General features: G+C 40.8%; 1 protein-coding gene across 2 annotated transcripts in view; it reads right to left on the bottom strand.

Moving 5' to 3' along the window:
- Positions 1-5,250, bottom strand: part of LOC117558024 (carbonic anhydrase-related protein 10-like) — a 209,244-nt gene extending 203,994 nt beyond the window's left edge. For both annotated transcript variants that reach the window (XM_034233983.1, XM_034233984.1), the window contains exon 1: positions 4,848-5,250. In XM_034233983.1, coding sequence (XP_034089874.1) covers positions 4,848-4,908 — 61 coding nt within the window. In that variant the 5' untranslated portion in view covers positions 4,909-5,250. The remainder of the gene's footprint in view (positions 1-4,847) is intronic.
- Positions 5,251-19,121: the final 13,871 nt, after the last annotated feature.

The raw sequence follows: 19,121 nt of genomic DNA, 5'->3' as shown, positions 1-19,121 counted from the left end.
GGGGAACATGCTGCTGCTCTCTGGGGTGGATCACCACCTCACCTCCTGGATCCTGGACTACCTCACCAACCGTCCACAGTACGTGAGGACCAGGGAATGTCAATCAGACACCATCATCAGCAGTACGGTCCCCCCAGGGGACGTGCTGGCACCGTTTCTCTTCACCCACAACACTGCAACCTGCCACCTGCAGAAGTTCTCTGACGACTCCGCCATCGTTGGACTCATCTCCAACGAGGACGACAGGGAGCTGACGCAGGACTTCACCCTCTGGTGCCAGAGGAACCACCTCCAGCTCAACGCAGCGAAGACCAAGGAGCTGGTGGTGGATTTCAGACGGCGCCAACACTCCCCCCCGACACCAGTGAACATCCAGGGAGCGGACATTGAGATTGTGAAATATTTACAAATACCTGGGCGTTCATCTGAACAATAAACTGGACTGGACTGACAATGATGCTGCTCTGTACAAGAAGGGACAGAGCAGACTCTTTCTGCTGAGGAGACTGAGGTCTTTCGGGGTGCAGGGGGCACTCCTTCAGACCTTCTTTGACTCTGTTATGGCTCCAGCCATTTTCTATGGTGTGGCCTGCTGGGGCAGCAGCATCTCGGCTGCTGACAGGAAGAGACTGAACAGACTGGTAAGGAAGGCCAGCTCTGTCCTGGGGAGCCAAGCTGTCCTCCCTGCTGGACAATGTGTCCCACCCCCTCCAGGACACCCTGTCCTCACTGTGCAGCACCTTCAGCGACAAGCTGCTGCTCCCCCGCTGTCTCACGGAGAGATACCGCAGGTCCTTCCTTCCTGCAGCGGTCAGACTATATAACCAGCACAGCCCCCTTGGGACGGGTGGCGCAGTGGTCTGTGCATCCGATCATCAGATCAAGGGGGAGTGCTGGGGAACTCCAGTTCGAAACCCGCTCCTGCCGCCACTGCGTCAGGCCGTTGTGTCCTTGGGCAAGACACTTCACCCGGATTTGCTCCTGTGGGTATTGTCCACAGTACATGTATAATACCAATGTGTGCTTGTAAAAGCGCCTCGATGACCTCGAGGCGTGAAGATGGACGGTGTGGCGCAGTGCACTGTGCAATGATCATCAGATCAAGGGGTGAAACCTGCCGCTGCTGCGTCTGTAAAGCCGGTGTGTCCTTGGGCAAGACACTTCACCTGAACTTGCTCCTGTGGGTATTGTCCACAGTATCTGACCATTGCATGTATGATATATGTGTAATGTGTGTATATGTAAAGCGCTTTGAGTCATTGAAAAAGCGCTATAATAAATGTAAGGAATTATTATTATTATTAGTAGACCCCACCCCCCCTACACACACCACAACACAGACTATATCACCCCTTGCTGCTAAATACCAACCATATATGTGCAATATATATGCCGTTAATAACTGTGTAATATATACCTGGCTGCTAAATCCTAAGAACTGTTACAGGATGTTTATTTTGAAAATTATCTAACTTTCTTTTTCTTTTTTCTTATCTTTTTTCTTATATCATAACTTAGTACTTTTTATAATGCATGTAACATTAAGCTGTCTGTGGCTCTTTTTTCTTGCTGTAACTACGCACATTTCCCCTCCGTGGAACTAATAAAGGTATTCGGATTTGGATTCTGATAAACAAACCACATTGCGGTCGCATGGGTGCGCGTTACCACCGCTAAGCTAAAGGTGGCTAATGTTTGATGACGTTTAATATTCTCATTTACTCAAATGTTAGCAACCGCCATTTTTAAGACACTTAAAAGATTTTGACATTCACAAGTTTTATTGACTGACATATTTTATATTGTAGAACAAAACGTAAAATGATTTTAAGGTTGTGTTGGATACAGACCTTATTTATTTAACCAAAACAAGTTAAAAAAAAACATTGACTGTGAGACGGAACAGGAAGTGGTAAAATGCAAACTCATTTTTGGGTTTTAGGACTCATTCCTGCACCACTCAGTGCCAGCAGTACTTTATGGCTGTCAATATAATGGAGTCCAATTAATCCACATCAAAATTAGAGAAGTATTTACTGGTAATGCTTTGTTAATTATACTATTTTGTAGTCCATTAGTTATATTTGATAGGTATACTGTCTGAATTTGCTTTTTGGTTTTCATTTAGGCTTATTTCATTCTTCTTTCTTTAAATATATAATTTTTTTAAATGCAGTAGGTGAACACCTAATTTGTTCAACAAATGTATGCTCAATTTGCATTGCATTTGATATATAGCTAATCCAAATCTAACATAATATAATCAGATTACATGATTTAATGCTAGGTTACTGATTAGATCTTTTAACATTAAGATGATTAAGATGGACTTTTATTAATCCCTCGTGGGGAAATTGTTTCTCGGCATTTGACCCATCCTAGTGTTAGGAGCAGTGTGCTGCCATTTTGAACGGCGCCCGGGGAGCAGTGTGGGGAACGGTGCCTTGCTCAGGGACACCTCGGTAGCACTTGGTCTTGCCGGGACTTGAACCGGTGACCTTCCAGTTGCCAAGCCAAGTCCCTATCGACTTCGCCACCACCGCTCCCGTTATTAACCGTAACGGAATACATTTTCAAAGTAAGCCTCCCAACCAAACTCCAAATTCAGTAATTTCAAAGGTTATGTATAATATTCCAGTGTGACATATGTGCTGTCAAACAGCCTGTTGACACTAATGTTAATACTGTAAGCCACCCACTTTGTGTAACAAGTTACATTATTGGCAATAGCTGTGAAATGTATACTACCAGTTGTATACTTTCACCTGGCTGCTATATCACTAAACTGGATGTGTATCTTTTAAATTGTGTAATTTCTAGATTTGTATCTTTTTTTTAATGCATGCTTCTTGAGTGATATATTAACATATTAAGCTGTCTTTGGCTCTTTGCTGTTATTGTACATTTCCCCTCTGTGGGACGAATAAAGGGATTCTGATTCTCTGATTCTGTGTTGGTATTTAAGATGATTGTAAAAGTAAGCTAAATTCAGCAAACTAAATTCTAAATATCTGAATCAATATATCACAGTAATATTTACATTATAGGTCCCCTATTATACTGTTTTTCTTCAATATATTATTGGTCTCAGATACAAAACATGTATCTCTGATTGGCTGAAACACCAAACAGATCATTGTAGTATCCCATAATCCCCTCTGTTTCAGCCCTGTTTCCAAAGTGCTGATTCTCTGTCTGTTACTCTAGGGATCGGCAACCCGCGGCCCACGGGCCGCATGCGGCCCTTTAAGCCCTCTGCTCTGGCTCCCTTGAGCTTAGACAAAAATAAGAAGGAAATCAAATAAAAAAGTGTTTGTAGGACTATTTATATTTTGTTGCATGGTTGAAAATGTTTCGTATCTTGTATTTTGAGGTGATACTGTGACACATAAATAAAAAACAAAACGGTTTTAATTAGGTCAACTAAAATATGCGTCCCATCCTGCTACGGTCCCGCGCGAGCGCCTTTTCTTGGAGGCGAATAACCTGACCCCCGGCTCGATGAGCGAACTATGGATAAATCAAAGAAAAGTACCGGAGGAACACAGGATTTAATTCTGTGTGGACAGTTATATGCTTTCACAGCAAACGATGCTGGTTTACCGGTATGTTTGATATGTAGAGAGAAGTTGTCAAAGGTGGTGCAGCCTTTACGTATCGAGGAACAACACGGGAGAGGAAGACAGCTGACGATCTTCAGTCATAATTCAAGGGGGTATGTAATTTATTTCAGAAAACACTTGTTGTTATATTCCATGGAATGCTCTTAACGTCCCGATAGCAATGAATATATTAAATGCTTTGACAATAAATACATACAAAAATTAATCTCTGGAAGCCGTAGTTCTGTAAAAAGCACGACCAATGAGCCGGCCCGGCTGAAATAACTGGATGGCCTACCTGCCTGTCAGCCTTCCATCTGTGCACAAACTTATCTCGTGCCCTCATTGGTCATGTGCGCGTTCGTGTGTGTTGGAGGAGGGGCTCTGTGAGGAAGTCTGAAGGAAGAGGCATATTGTTTCCGGTTGTGTACTTTCAAATTATAGCGCACTCGAGCTGGTTTCTCCATTCTTACCTACCTACCTTTAACTCTTTTTAGGGTGCAGCTATATGTTTTATTTATTTCAATGTGGGCCCATTTTAATAATATTGTTTTCCTTCAAATGTGCAGAGGACTCCCCAAGTGCTGTGTTTAATTTATTTTAAAGTAGGCCTGTGTATTATTTTTAATTCTCCTTATAAGAGTTCTTTGTTTCTTATTAGAGGTTAACAGTTTTATATCATGTAATAAATAGCCTAATAAATGCAAAAAAACTGTAGTTGTTGTCTGATATAACAATAAAAAACTATGAAATATGTTTTGCGGCTCCAGACAAAAAAATGTTTTGGAAAAAGGAGCAAAATGGCTCTTTTGGTCAAAAAGGTTGCAGACCCCTGCTCTAGATGAAAACAAGGAGCCCCTCCCCACGCCCCTCTGAGAGATATTTGGTTAAAAAGAACACAATGGTGCTCTAGGAGGAGGTTCAGGTGATAAGGACCCCACAAACATTATGACATCATCAAGTGGCCAAAATCTGATCAGCTCATTTTCAGATAGGTTTTTATAAATGGATCAGGACAATAGAGAATCTTTTTTCCTGAAACTTTCAGAATCTCTTTACACAGAGGGGACACATGCTGATGTATAAAATACATGAAAAGGTGGATTTTACATAATAAATTAGGCCTACCTTTCAAATGAAAATGTTACTTTTAATTCATTTTTGTCCATACACAATTTAACTATCTGATATTCTCTTATTTTTGTTCAGTTGTTTTGATACTCATAGCTCCATCTCGGCACCTACCTGATGACGTGCAGATGATGAATGTTTGCAGAATCACATATATATCCCAAACGACATGCATGCTTCGTTCAATTCATGCCCATGTTCTGCAGGTGTTGCGGGACGACGCTTTGCGGGCGTTCACACGGCGGAACTTTGAACATTTCCCCCACACTTTGTGCTCCTGGTCCCCGTGTCCGTCCCCCCCCTCCCCGCGGAACGCCGACAGTGTTTGGAGCTTCACCGGAGATTCGTCCTCTTCCGCTCCTCCGTGTGGTGTCCAGGCAACATGTCGCTCTTTTTAACCCTCCTCGGTCCCGTGTCTATCGACCCTGAAGAGATTTGAGCTGTGAGATCCGCTCATGAAGCATCCTCCTGTTCCTCTGTGTTGTTCCTGGGGGAGGGAGGGTGTTGTGGCGCTGCAGCGGGAACTCTTCTGACGGAGCACCGCGCGCACACACTGCCACACATAGCCTAATATTCATGATGGCATAATTGTATCCACGTATAGTAGCCTACGCTTAACTAGGAAAATGTAATATGTTTCTTACAGTCTAATAAATTACAAAAAGGATTGGGACAGCATGCAAAGTGCTTAAAATGCTTAAAAGAAAGAGAGAATAGCAGAAACGTCCACAGAAAATGTTTTCGAAATACTTTTCGACAAACACTAAAACAAATTGTGACAGTCTATTTTTCTAAATGTGATGTATATTTAATTGAATATGCTATTCCTGGCACACTTAGTGTAATAATATCCTACTTTTACATTTTGTTAGTTGCAATTTGGCCCTTCATTGTGTTTTTTTGACAGATTTGATCTTTTACTGTCTACAATATGAATATATTTGTAGCTATTTCTGTTTCATTTTCTAATTTGACATGTTTCTATTTTGTGTTTATCTTTACACCTCATGTTCAATGCCTTGGTTTGCTGCTGTAACGGAAAAAAAGCTTCAAATTTGGTATCAATAAAGTAAATCTTATCTTATAAATCATCCAGGGCAGTGATTCATTTTATTTCAAAAACACAATGCCATGGTGGCAGACCCACCTGTGGATGCAGACCGAGCCGGACCTGATGATTGCGGAGTGATATTGACCCAAATAAAGACCCTACTGCCTGTGGACGGTGTGCGACCTCTAGCTGTAACTATGGGTTACAGCAGTGGTTCCCAACCTTTGTTGTCTCGTGTCCCCCTTGAGCTGGTCTCCATTCTATAAGAACCCCCTCACTGTGATGATTCGCCTACATTTTTCTTATATTAAACCCTTTGTAATTGTATTCAACCCAGCTGCTCCTTAGATGGAACCCACTTGTATAACTCACCCTTCATACAAATGCATTTAAACTTCACATTTACATTTTGTTGTGAGTGAAATAATAATATTAAGACTCACTTCTAGCAGTTTCGACACCTTTTATTGAGACACTTGAGCTTGCTTGTCTTTCTTAAGCTTTGGTAGTTCTGGGGGCAGGACACCAGGATTATGAACATTGATTAAAAAAGTTTGTTGTGTGGAAATAATATTGCAATCCCTAATCTCTCTTCGTACCCCCTACAGTCCCCTCAAGTATCCTTAGGGTCCCTGTACCCCGGTTGGGAGCTTTACTTAGAATGATACTGCATGGAAGAAGTATTCAGATCCTTTACTTAAGCAAAACATTATTTAGAAGACTCCACTACGAGTAAAACGTCCTGATTTTTTTCCATGATTCCATTTCAGAATATTATAAGGTAAATAAGTATTAGATGTTGTTCAAGTATCAAAAGTAAAAATACCGTAGAATGGAGAATGGAGTTTATGTTTATGTAACTTTATCTTATTATATTATTATTGTGGGGGAAACTTCTGAAGCAATTGGAAACAGGACTCAGAGAGACAAGAGGGGAGCTGGAGCTTTGATGGCAAACACTGACGGTTTATTTGGAGCTTCGGCCGGAGAATTCACAAGACGTGTCATGAGCCACGAGTTGACCCCAGGTAGAGATGCCAATTCAATTCTGAAGAAACCTTCCTCTGGTAGGAGGTGTTAACTAGTTTGCTGAGGGTAATCAACATTCTTCAATAGATAGACTAAACAGCTGAGGACACTGAATCACAGTTGTTGTCACTTATGGCACAGGGTCATCTACACCCAGAGAAGGATGTGTTCCAGGTGTGCCACAACAATAACTATCTCTGACAGAGAGTTTTCCGGTCATAAACTGGTAACAACAACAAAATACTGCAGCCCCTGCTTATGGGAGATAGCGGCTGTCCAAGGCTAGGAATTTACGTCAAAGGGTGAAGGAGGACATGCAGGGCAAATTATTCCCCGTCAATTATGGTTTTTATTTTATCAGGTTTTCATCACTAACAAATACTTGTAAAAGCATATTAGCATTGATACTTGAAATACTGTGTAGATTGGTAGTACAGTACTGCCTTATCCTGTTAAGCCCTGAGCCTGTTTTTCAGGTCTCAGGCTCAAAAATGACATTCCCAGAACAAATGACCATAATTATCTTCACTTCTAAAAGGGGTCAATTAATAATCTTTTTTCTCAAAGCAATGATAAACCTGTGAGTTGGATGTAGAAGTGTCAGAATCAATATAGATGTTTTTATTTTAAAGTAAATTCAGATTGAATACAGTAAAAAAAAAAAATTATAGTGTCCGTGGTAAAACCACCCTTGAATGATGGGATGGTAGACTAAAAGCTTTAGGAATTCAAAGTACAACATATAATAATTAAGTACCCTGTATCAAGATTGATGCAAAACAAGTGAAATTTTACCTTTTTAGAGAGATTTAGCACAAAAAAACCCACTTCTGGGGTCTTTTGGGTGGATTTGACCTATCTCTGGCCCCCCTTGGTCGATTTTGATGATTGACATCTCTTTTTAACCGCTAGAGCCAATGGAATCGAGGGGAGGTTCCACATACACACACGTTACCAATTAAGGAGTGAGAGTGACGGGTAGCCAAAACCGGAAGCTGCGATTCACTCTGGTGGCAACCAGCAGCTAATATTTATTTTCTGATTTTTACATAAAAATTGAATTATGGATTATCAATCATTTTTGACAGACACATTGGATTAACCTATGGATTAACCCTCAGCAGCATTCTTATCGTTTTAATGCCATTGAACATGACTTTTGATCAGAATAACAGCTAAGGTGAGACGATCTCCCGTGTTTGCTACGTGTTTGCTTCCCCTGTCGCGAGTTCTGATTGCTGAGTGATGATACTAATACCTATATAATCTGTGGAATCTCAGCTTTAATCGGATATCTTGTATGTGCAGTTACGATAAGTAATAAGGGTATCTTTACCTTGAGTTCTGTGCCAAGTGCGTTAGCATTTTTTGTCGCTCAGGGGTCATTTAGACGCTTCTTATGCAACTTGTGTTTTGTTTTGGTAAAAATTGTTCGTATCGTCAGTTAGCTGAGTTTCTTCCCGTTAATCTGGTATAACACATTAATAGGTTTTTAAATATTAAGAACCGGGGGCTCTCGAAATAAACAGGTTATACAATATCAGTATATATGTGTTTTTATATGTACAAAGTAACTGAGTGAGTGTTAACAATAAATGTAGTACAAAGTGTAATATTTGCTTTAATTAATCGTAGAAGAATACAAATGTAAAAAGTGCCATTAAATAGAATAACTCAAAATTATGTCAAAAAGTACTTAAATACAATACTTCAGTAAATGTATAGTACAAATATGGCCACTTTCTGGTTAAAACTGCCATTTCTGATTCTGAAAATGTCCGAAATGGACTCAATGACCCCTAAAACCACTCCAAAATGGTCGAAATCAGCCAAGCAATTTTTTAACTATTAGGCTATAATGCCATAAATGCTTGCTAAAGCAGCAAGAACAATAGACAAGTCTAAAGTAAAGTACATCATGTCGGCTGTAGCAGAGACTTCCTGGAGGTGAAAAAGCAAAAAGAGGGATATGTTAGATTTGTAATAATAACGTATTTATCTTTCCACATCTCTCTCTGTCAGACGAGCACACACACACACTGATGTGCAGATGTTATATAAAGTTCCATTATTGAATCCTTTTTTATCACTTCATCTTCACACAGATCCACACAGATCCTCAGACACACAGATTTCATGCTATGCAGAGATTCATGTTTGTCCCAACATTCACAGTGCCCCCATCCATCTTTACCTCTTGTTCTGTCGACGGAGAACAGCCTTGTTAATCTCCCTTAGCAAAATGTCCTTGTTGTTCTCCATGTTGATTTTTGCTGTCTTCAACACAAACTCAATCTTGTCCTGGCTGAAGGGACGCTGGAAAGTGGAGAACTCCTCCATCCTTGCTTTCACCTCCTCTGCATCTATAGAAAACAGAGAAGACATGTTCAAGCTACCATTCATCCTGACAGCTTGTTATAAGAGTTGTGTTTAACGCTTATTTTGGATCACATAGGTAGAATGTTATGATGCAACTGTAGAATATTTATTTACACTGCAAGATTGTTAAATTACATGTCTAGAATTTTAAATTTCAGTAACAAATTATCAAAGCAATATCTTTAGATTCCCATTGAAATACACTTCTGTTAAGTCACTCATTAGGGGTTGACAGATAGTGACTTTTACGATTTAATTTTAGTTTAGTTAGTTAGTTAGTTTTGTTTAGTTACCATTCCTGAATTTTGATTTGCACCTTTAGAAAGTCAAGTTAATGTTCAAGAATGTTGATGTACACTTCTAGACAGTAAAGTTACACTTCTAGAATGTTGGGTTCAGTGGCGTAACAAGGTTGTGATTGGCCCCTGTTTTCACCCCCCCCCCCCCCCCCATCGCCCCAAACATAAGCGCACACTGATGCGCTCACACACGCACGGACATACACAACCACTCAGAAGCGCCACATGTAGGCTATCAACAACAGCCTGCCCTGGCCTCAAACCACCACAGCCTGACAACAGCACAGCGAACTAAGAAGAGGATTACACCTGTTTCCTTGATGTTTGTCTCTGGGGAATGGGCCAGTAGGCCTACATAGACCGGTTGCTATAATATAGCTTTTGATCTTGGCGTCGGGGGTCTCAATAGCGCCATAGATTCCCCTATCGGTTGGGGCCATTGGGGGAACTGTTGGACCACCGCCGGGCACAGCCAAATCCAACCTCTACTCCTGGCTAGCTGGAGAAGAAGGTTGCACAGCCACGGCCACGGATACAGATTCACTTGTGGAGCTAGATGGCAATGATGGTGGTGAGGCAGGTGAGCTATCGATAGCCTCCGGCTCCCGTTGCACGTCAACATTGCTAACATTAGCGCTCGATTTCGAGGGCGATGTATGACAAAACAAACTGTCTCATTTCGTCAGTTTAGCTGTTACATCTCCTTGTTCTCTCTTGTCCTTTCTCTTTTGAGCGCCGCTCTTGCGCTTTGGTTTGCTGTACATTATAAATGCAAGCTATTACATTTTTATAATGCTGCCAAACTTGCTGCTGCTAGCTACAGTACAGGTTGATTAAACGGTTTGCTCGTCACGCAAGGTATCACATGACATGAAAGGGAGCAAGGTCATTGGACAGACAAATTACAAATTAATTTAGGTTGCTTGGTTACTTTGAAGACTGCGTGAACCGGTCAATGCCATTGGAGCCCCAACAAATAAAATACAAATATTTGTAATGTTTTTTGCATGGGCCCCTGGCTGGCTCTGGGCTCCGGTGCGTTGCACCGGCTGCACCGTCGATAGTTACGCCACTGGTTGGGTTACACTTCTAGAATGCCAAGTTACAATGATAGAATATGGATTTATACTTGTAGAATGTCAAGTTACAATTCTAGAATGTTGAGTTACACTTCTAGAATTCCATGTTACTCTTCTATAATGCCAAGTTACAATTCTAGAATGTCAAGTTATAATTCTAGAATGTTGAGGTACTTCTAGAATGCCAAGTCTAGAATGTTGGAATGAAATGGTTAGGTCAATACAAATAAACTTGCCTGCTCATAAACACAAGTAGTTGTCAACGATGAACAGAAAAACATTTTAGTACACAATATTTTCTTTTCAACAGAAGTTTTAGTTTGCTAGTGCACAACTTGAATGAAAATCATTGTTTCTTATTATTTTTGCCTCCAGACCAGTTCCAATCATGAAAAGAATCTGCATCTGTGTGTGTGACGAACCTTTGCAGTTGTTTCTGTTGAATAGTGGCATATACACGATGGAGAGCTCAGTCTCCTTTCCCTCGAACACATAACAGTCTTTTGGCCATTCTCTCTCCTCCAGGACTTTGTCATTTATCTCTGGGAAAGATTTATTCACCTCGGCTGCATAGTCTCTGGCAAAAATCAGTGTCTGTGAAGGGAGCAGAGGGTGAAGATTGCTTCATAAGTTTCACAGCTTTCATGATCTTGGACAAAGTCTGGGCAATATTTAAGTTAGACACTTAATTACATGTAATTTGTTAGACGCTTTTATCCAAAGCGACTTACATACAGTACTGTGGACAATCCCCACAGGAGCAATCTGGGGTGAAGTATCTTGCCCAGGGACACAACAACATGCTGACTGCAGTGGGACTCGAACTTGCTACCCCTCTAATTCCAAGTCCAGCATCCACTGAGCCACAGCCTCCCAACTTAATCATTTGGCATCATTTAATAAAGGGTTAAAAAGTAGTAATGTTGGGTCTTACTAATGGTCAGGGTTAAAATATACCACACTTATATGAGACAAATATGCAGGAACGAGACATGGTGAGACTGATCAGTTGGTTAAATTACCAACACAGTGGGTGTTTCTTAATCTCGAGTAAAGCTGCCCCAGAGCCACTATTTCAAGCATACAGTACTACGCCATCGAGTGCCACCGAAGTACTCTTCCAATGTCCAGCATACTTGGAATTCTACCGAGCCCGGCGTACTTCGTTTGGAGACATTTCGAGGCTGCACATGTGTAGACTCCGCGGTCTTGAAATCCCCACAATGCTTTGCGCACGGACCAATTTCCCCAAATCTGTGGCGGAAAATTTAAGGCGGAGCCTCTCATATGACGCACACTTGCTCGCCTGTTCCATTCTTCGTTTTCCGAGGCTAGGAAGTATTCTTGCCTCGCTTCTGAAGCAAGACGCTCGGAAGACATGTGCTACCAAGCAAGCGTACTCGAGATTGAGAAACACCCAGTCTCACTCCCTGATAGTCCAATAGCTACGCTTGGTCAAGGTCCTTTGGCGTGCAGTTGTGACGCACCGAGTCTCCTTCATCTTCATAAACGGACGCAAAGAGCTTTCAACTGATGTAATGTATTCCCATCGGCGGCAGTTAAAGGCAATGTGAGCGTCCATTCCCATTGGATAACGGAGAAGTATTCTCCTTACTGTCGATTGATTTTACAGTGATATCTCCACTACTCATCAACTCAAAAACACCAGATTATCCTTGTTAATTACACAACATTGATTGGTTTAAATTGTGTGCAATGCTTTTGTATTTTTCCCCTTCGATTCGGAGAAACTATTTTTTTTTCAGAGTTTAGGATGGCCGAAGACACTACACTACCCAGAATCCTCAGCTATCGTTTGGGAGTACACTAGCCGCTTTAATCGACAAACCCCGTGATTAGTCATCAAGCTCTGTGATTGGATGTTGGAGTGGCAGTGCGCCAAGGTTACGCTGAGCGTCAAACAGCACTTTGAAACGGAATGAAGCCCATCCATGGCACACTATCCAAAACATGATTCAAACTAGTCCCCCCCCCCCCCCCCCTCAGAACTACACATGCAAGCTATTGTGCTTCACAACATGTTCTATGGCACGTCTCTATGGGAATTGTAGTTTTAAAAGACGTTTTCGTATTTCCCATCATTAGAAGTTGCCAGTATTAAACTCTGTACACACCCCAGGAGGTTTAGGGGATGGGAAACACATTGGTGTTATCACATTTAAAACACATCATTAATAAATGGGTGAAAATTGCTTGTGTCCATAATGGGCAGCATAGAGCACCCTACTTTTACAATTTTCAAATCATAAATCTAATCGATAGATTTATGATCAATAGATTTATGATTCCAAAATTCTAAAAGTAGGGTAGACATGTGGATATTATCCGACTGAACAAAACGTGATCCGTTTCTTAAATGTGTGTCAACCACAGACCTTATTTCGAGCTATTTTCCAAAATCCTATGGAGAAATTGCAAGTTATTGTACTTGGCCCGAAGAATCTACGACACAAACTATCTAAAGATATACTAACTATGGATGGCATTAATTTGGCCTCCAGTGAGACTGTAAGGAATCTTGGTGTTATATTTGATCAGGATTTATCCTTTAACGCACACATCAAATCAATTTCAAGGACCGCCTACTTCCATCTACGTAACATTGCAAAAATCAGGCATATCTTGCCTCAAAACGATGCAGAGAAACTAGTCCATGCATTTGTTACTTCAAGGCTAGATTATTGTAACTCCTTATTATCAGGGTGTACCAAGAAGTCAGTCAAGTCACTTCAGCTGATTCAAAATGCTGCAGCTCGTGTACTAACCAGAGTTAGGAAAAGGGACCACATTACTCCTGTTCTGGCTGCCTTACACTGGCTCCCTATAGAACACAGGATAGAATTTAAAATTCTTCTTCTCGCCTACAAAGCCCTTAATGGGCAGGCGCCATCTTACCTTAAAGAACTCATTATACCCTACTGTCCTACGAGGGCATTGCGTTCCAAGAATGCAGGGTTGTTGGTTGTTCCTAGTCTCTAATGGCGCGTTTCCACTGCAGGCCTCGCTCGGTTTGGTTAGGCCTTATTAGGCCCGGCTCACTTTAATGCTGCGCTTCCATTACAGTTTAGGAACTGGGGTAGTTACTATAGTAACTAAGTGTAGGCGGAGCCGTGACGTCATCTTCAATGAGAGCCCCAGAAAAACAACACAGCCGTTAGCTCTTAGCACTCAGAGCTCACAGCTCCTCATATCTGTTCAGAAACTAGACAAAAGTTAAACAAGTACAAACCACAGACTGCCTGTGTCATGGCGAATACAGTCGCTGGTTTATTTATGTCTGTATAGGCCGTTGTTGTGAGTGTGGACGGTCGGAGCATATATAACGTTAGCTTAGCCAAGCTCCATTTCGAAAACACGCATTTTAAAAGGGTTTTTCGCCTGCCGTCTGTCTGCAGACTTGTCAAAGCGTTAATTCATGGTTTTTACTAACCGGTATCAGTATGTTGTTACTTCGGCATCATTTTGAAACGTGTATTACAATTAATTCACGGTCAAATATGTTCATCTTGTTGTAGTTGTAGCCCCCTTGCCAGCGATTCTCTCTCTAGTTTAGCATACTCAGCCCGACTCAGCCTGGTTGTTCCTGTCCCTAGAACCACGATTGTATGGGGCCAGAAAAACTGTGAATTAGGACCCGCTAGCCGGTACTAGGCCAAGTGGAAACGCAACCAAAAACGGGCCCCGCACGGCTCGGCACGCTTAAAGCGAGCTACCCGCTGCAGTGGAAACGCGCCATAAAAGTACAATGGGAGCCAGAGCCTTTTCTTATCAACCTCCACATTTGTGGAATCAGCTTCCAGTTTGTGTTCGGGCGGCAGACACCCTATCCGTTTTTTAAGAGTGCGCTTAAGACCTTCCTTTTTGATAAAGCTTATAGTTAGGGCTGATTAGATTCAGCCCCTAGTTTTGCTGATATAGGCTTAGTTTGTCGGGGGACATCTTACTTCTTCCTTCTCTCTGTCTATACCTGTGTACTCTCATGTTCTGATTAACCCAGCTTCCCCAAATTTCTTTCTTTTGGTGTCTATATACGCCGGGATCCGGAGACATGGATGATCCTGTTGCTGCAGTCCTGTGTCCTGGATCGCGAGCCCTGGATCTTGAGTCGTGGCTGTGGTCCTGGATCATAGGTCCTGGATGGATATCCTCGTGGATTCATCTTCCTATTATACTGTACACACATGCATTTCCAAACATTTGGACTACCTATGTTGCAAATGTATTATCTTTTCAATTTACACACGGCATCTATTGCACGTCTGTCCGTCCTGGGAGAGGGATCCCTCCTCTGTTGCTCTCCCTGAGGTTTCTCCCATTTTTCCCTTTAAACTGTGGGTTTTCTCCAGAAGTTTTTCCTTGTACGATGTGAGGGTCTAAGGACAGAGGGTGTCGTATTGTCATACTGATATTCTGTACAAACTGTGAAGTCCACTGAGACAAATGTAACATTTGTGATATTGGGCTATATAAATAAACATTGATTGATTGATTGATTGATTGATTGATTGATTGATTGATTGATTGATTGATTGCCCCCTTCCCCGCCCTGTTATTAATCATTACAAACATTATTTTTCAGAAGCTCCATGATGCTCCCGCAGATATTTTCCGAAAACTGCCAGCTTCCTTTAGTAATGTATGTTAGTTTTTCTAAAGCAACACATGCTGACAGATCCTTAATATATTTATTCATACTAGGTTTGTTCACATGTTTCCATGTGCACGCTCACTCTTCTTAGAAACAAAGTCTTTTGGATAAATACCCAGGATGCACAACTTTGGCTGACAAGGGATTTTCAGCTTTGTTATCTGGTTAATCATGTTAAGAGCCTCCTTCCAAAAATTCCCACAAACAGTGAAAGAGTGATCATTTAGCATTGTTACATTTAAAGCAGGTGTCCGGGGTATTGGGATTAAAGTGATGTAGTTTTTGATGGTGTTATATATGTTCTTAAATCCAATTGTATTGTATCAACTTAAGCCGTGTGTTGATTGTTTTATGTTTGAGCCTTCAGGCACTTCAGACCATTCCTTTTCAGAGATTTCCTCTTGTAAATCAAGCCTCCAGCTTTTAAGTTTATCTTCTGAAGCAACAAGTCCTCCAACTCATACGACCAAATGGGCCGATTGTTCAGGCCCTTATTACGACCAAATATGTCTTTGTTCAAGCGCTTAATACGTCCTATAATTACATTTTAAAGTGTTCGCCCTCTAGTGCTCCCGTTGAATGCTAACGTTACAGATGGTCGTTTATTCACAAATAACCCTCTCTGTAAAATCCTAAATTGTAGGATAGTTTTGGCCATTAAAACGCTTTTTGATTAGATTTCTAGCGAGAAGTATATATTGTACTTTTAGAATCCACGTCCAGTCGATATGTAGGATCTATAGTTTGATAGATATTACGAAGATGATTTGAGGTATGCGGCAGCCTCCATGTAAAGTTACGGGGGTGAAAACAGTATTTCCGGTCTCTCAACGTTTTTCATAATAAAATCAATGATCAAATGATTTAACAGTGATATCTGCAGTACTCGTCAACTAAAAAACATCAGTTTATCCTAGTTAATTATACGACATGTATTGGTTTAAATTGTGTACAATGCTTTTGTGTTTTTCCCATAGCTTTTCTCTTTCGATTCTGAGAGACACCTTTCTTTTTTCAGAGGTTTTGATACTAAACATGGAAAATTGATTGTTTTAGCCGCAATGCATGTTGGGATATGGTGTTTAGCCGATATGAATCGGAAAAACTTTTTTTTTAAATAAATAATACTTTATTCCGAGTGTTCTTGCTTTTCTCTTTGGAAGTCATCACATAACGGCAATGTAATACACGGGTCGGCTGCATTAATATTACATATCTGCCGTAGATAATTTATTCATAGAGCCTTGATCAGAAGACCTTTTGACAAACTGTAAGAATGCCGCCAAAACTGAAAAATGTGACGTGGATCTAAATATATTAGCAATTTTAAACAACATCTTACATTTCTTTTCACACACTACGTCTCCTTGCAGTATCAACCTTAATTCGGCTGACTTTTATATTTGATCCCAATTGTAGATAGGTATATTTTACACCATAACGGTGCACAGCTGATAGAAAGGGATTTTTTTTTGTAGTTTTAAGATATTATTTACTGAACTACCTTTCGAACTCCTCATGCAGTTGACTGTTACAGGTCTATACAGCAGGTTCATGGTACAATGCATAAGCTTCACATCGAGAGAGACTGAAACTGTATTTTCCTTTACCGTTCTGTTTTAATTTCACAATAAAGTGAATAGTATTATGTTTGATATTATTATGTTTTTATTAACTACACCACTGTTTTTTTTAACCCGCACCGCCTAGTGGTTTAAAGCACGTTATTGAATTTTGTTGTTGAATACGTTTTATTTGATGAAAACCTTTAAATATTAAGAGTAGCCTACATACAAATTGGGAGAAAGTAGAAGGCATGATACAAATATAGAATAGAACATCAAGAAGATACTGTAGTGAATCTCTACAATAAAACAGCTAGTGCAGGACCGTCCAAAGATATTAACAGGAGGGTGTGCAAAACAGACAAACTAATAAGGCTTTATTTAAACATTAAAGAATACTTTAAGTTAAGGTCTTCTTTTGAATAAAAAAAAAGTTGGGGGTTATCCACAGATAAATATGAAGTCTGACAAAGTACTTCACGTCCAATATATTGGCATAGTTTATTTTGGCACTTGACAATCACCTTCCCTGAATTTGACTCAGGTGTAACTAAGTCTGATTTAAGGGTTGTTTATATTTCACATCATTAATCAGAATCTGCCAAAGTATCTCAAATAAATGTAGTGGAGTAAAATACCAGGTTAACCTTGAATTGTAGTGGAGTAGTATTTTTCAGGCTTATCAATGAACAACAGGAGGGGTCACAGACATAAGATCAGCTGTTGAATAAAGCTCTTCTGACCTTAGGTGTCATGTGGGCATATTAATTCACCCATTTATTAATTATATGTTGTAAATTTGATAACACCACTGTGTTTCGTATCCCCTAAACCTCCAGGGTGTACACAGTTTAATACTGGCAACTTCTAATTGTGGGAAATACGAAAACGTCTTATTCTGTTCTGGGGGGGGGGGCTGGACCCGTCCAATTCCAGTTTTGGAACAGTCTGCCGTGGTTCCATTCCATTTCAAAGAGCTGTTTGACACTCAGCGTAACCTTATCGCACTGCCACTCCAACATCCAATCACAGGGCTTGATGACTAATAACGGGGTTTGTAAGCAAGGCGGATGTTGTAGTCCCAAACGATAGCTGGGGATTCTGGGTAGTGTAGTGTCTTCGGAAACTGTAGTGTCTAAACTCCTAAAAAACAATTTGTTTCTCCGAATCGAAAGTTTAAAAACACAAAAGCTTTGTACACAATTTAAACCAATCAATATTGTGTAATTAACAAGGATAAACTGATGTTTTTTAGTGGATGAGTAATGCAGATATCACTGTGTAATCATTTGACAGTGAGGGGAATATATCCGGTTTTATTATGAGAACTTCGAGACCGGAAAAACTGTTTTCACCCACGCTAACTTTACATGGAAGCTGCATACACATTCTCCTGGCGAGACCTCAAATCATTTTCGTATTATCTATCAAACTATAGATCCTACACATCGACTGGACGTGGATTCTAAGAGTACAATATACACTTCTCGACAGAAATCGAATCAAAAAGCATTTTAATGGCCAAACTATTCCACAATTTAGGATTTTACAGAGAGGGTTATTTGTGAATAAACGTCTCTCCGGAGCGTTTGCAATGAACGGGCCGGGAGCATGTTGTTTCTTACACAACCACTAAGAAACAACATACACTTTAAAACGTGTCTCTGGGTCGTAATAAGGGCATGAACAATCAGCCTATATGGTCGTTTTTTGTAGGAGGACAGGCTGTTCTGAAGATTCAGGTGACTTGTCTACAAAGATTTTATAGAGCAGCGATAGCTGGCCTCTACCCACCACGTGTTTAACTGTAATGTCTTCCAACATTGAGAGAGGTGGCTGAGTAAGTGAGCGGTTTTGAGATACAGAGATAAAATGTCATATTTGGAAAAACTTAAAGAAGTGCTTAGAAGGAATATCATACTTTTCTTGTAGTTCAGTAAATGACATACATGTTCCATCATTGTACAAATCGGTAATCCTGCTTAATCCCTTGTTCGCCCAAGTCTTAAAACCAGCATCTTCTGCAGGTATACATTGACTATTGCCCCATATGGGGGTGAAACCTGACAGTGGGGGGGTGTCCCCTATATATCTTTGGACCTCATGCCAGATGTGTATGGTATTTCTTAGAAAGGTTTTTTTTTGTGTTTTTCCCTAGCTACTTTTCAAGTGTTCAAATAGAAACACGGAGACACGCAGACACAGAGACACACAGTGTAGCGTACCTCAAATATATTTCCAGCACTGTACTCGGGTGCAATGATGAGGTCGATGTCTCTCTTGTCTCCCAGAAATGGAGGGTAGCCCACATTGATCA

Source organism: Gymnodraco acuticeps, unplaced genomic scaffold (assembly GCF_902827175.1).
Source record: "Gymnodraco acuticeps unplaced genomic scaffold, fGymAcu1.1, whole genome shotgun sequence".
Taxonomy (NCBI): Eukaryota; Metazoa; Chordata; class Actinopteri; order Perciformes; family Bathydraconidae; genus Gymnodraco; species Gymnodraco acuticeps.
Note: the sequence above shows the minus strand (reverse complement) of the source record. Positions and strands in the feature narration are given on the sequence as shown.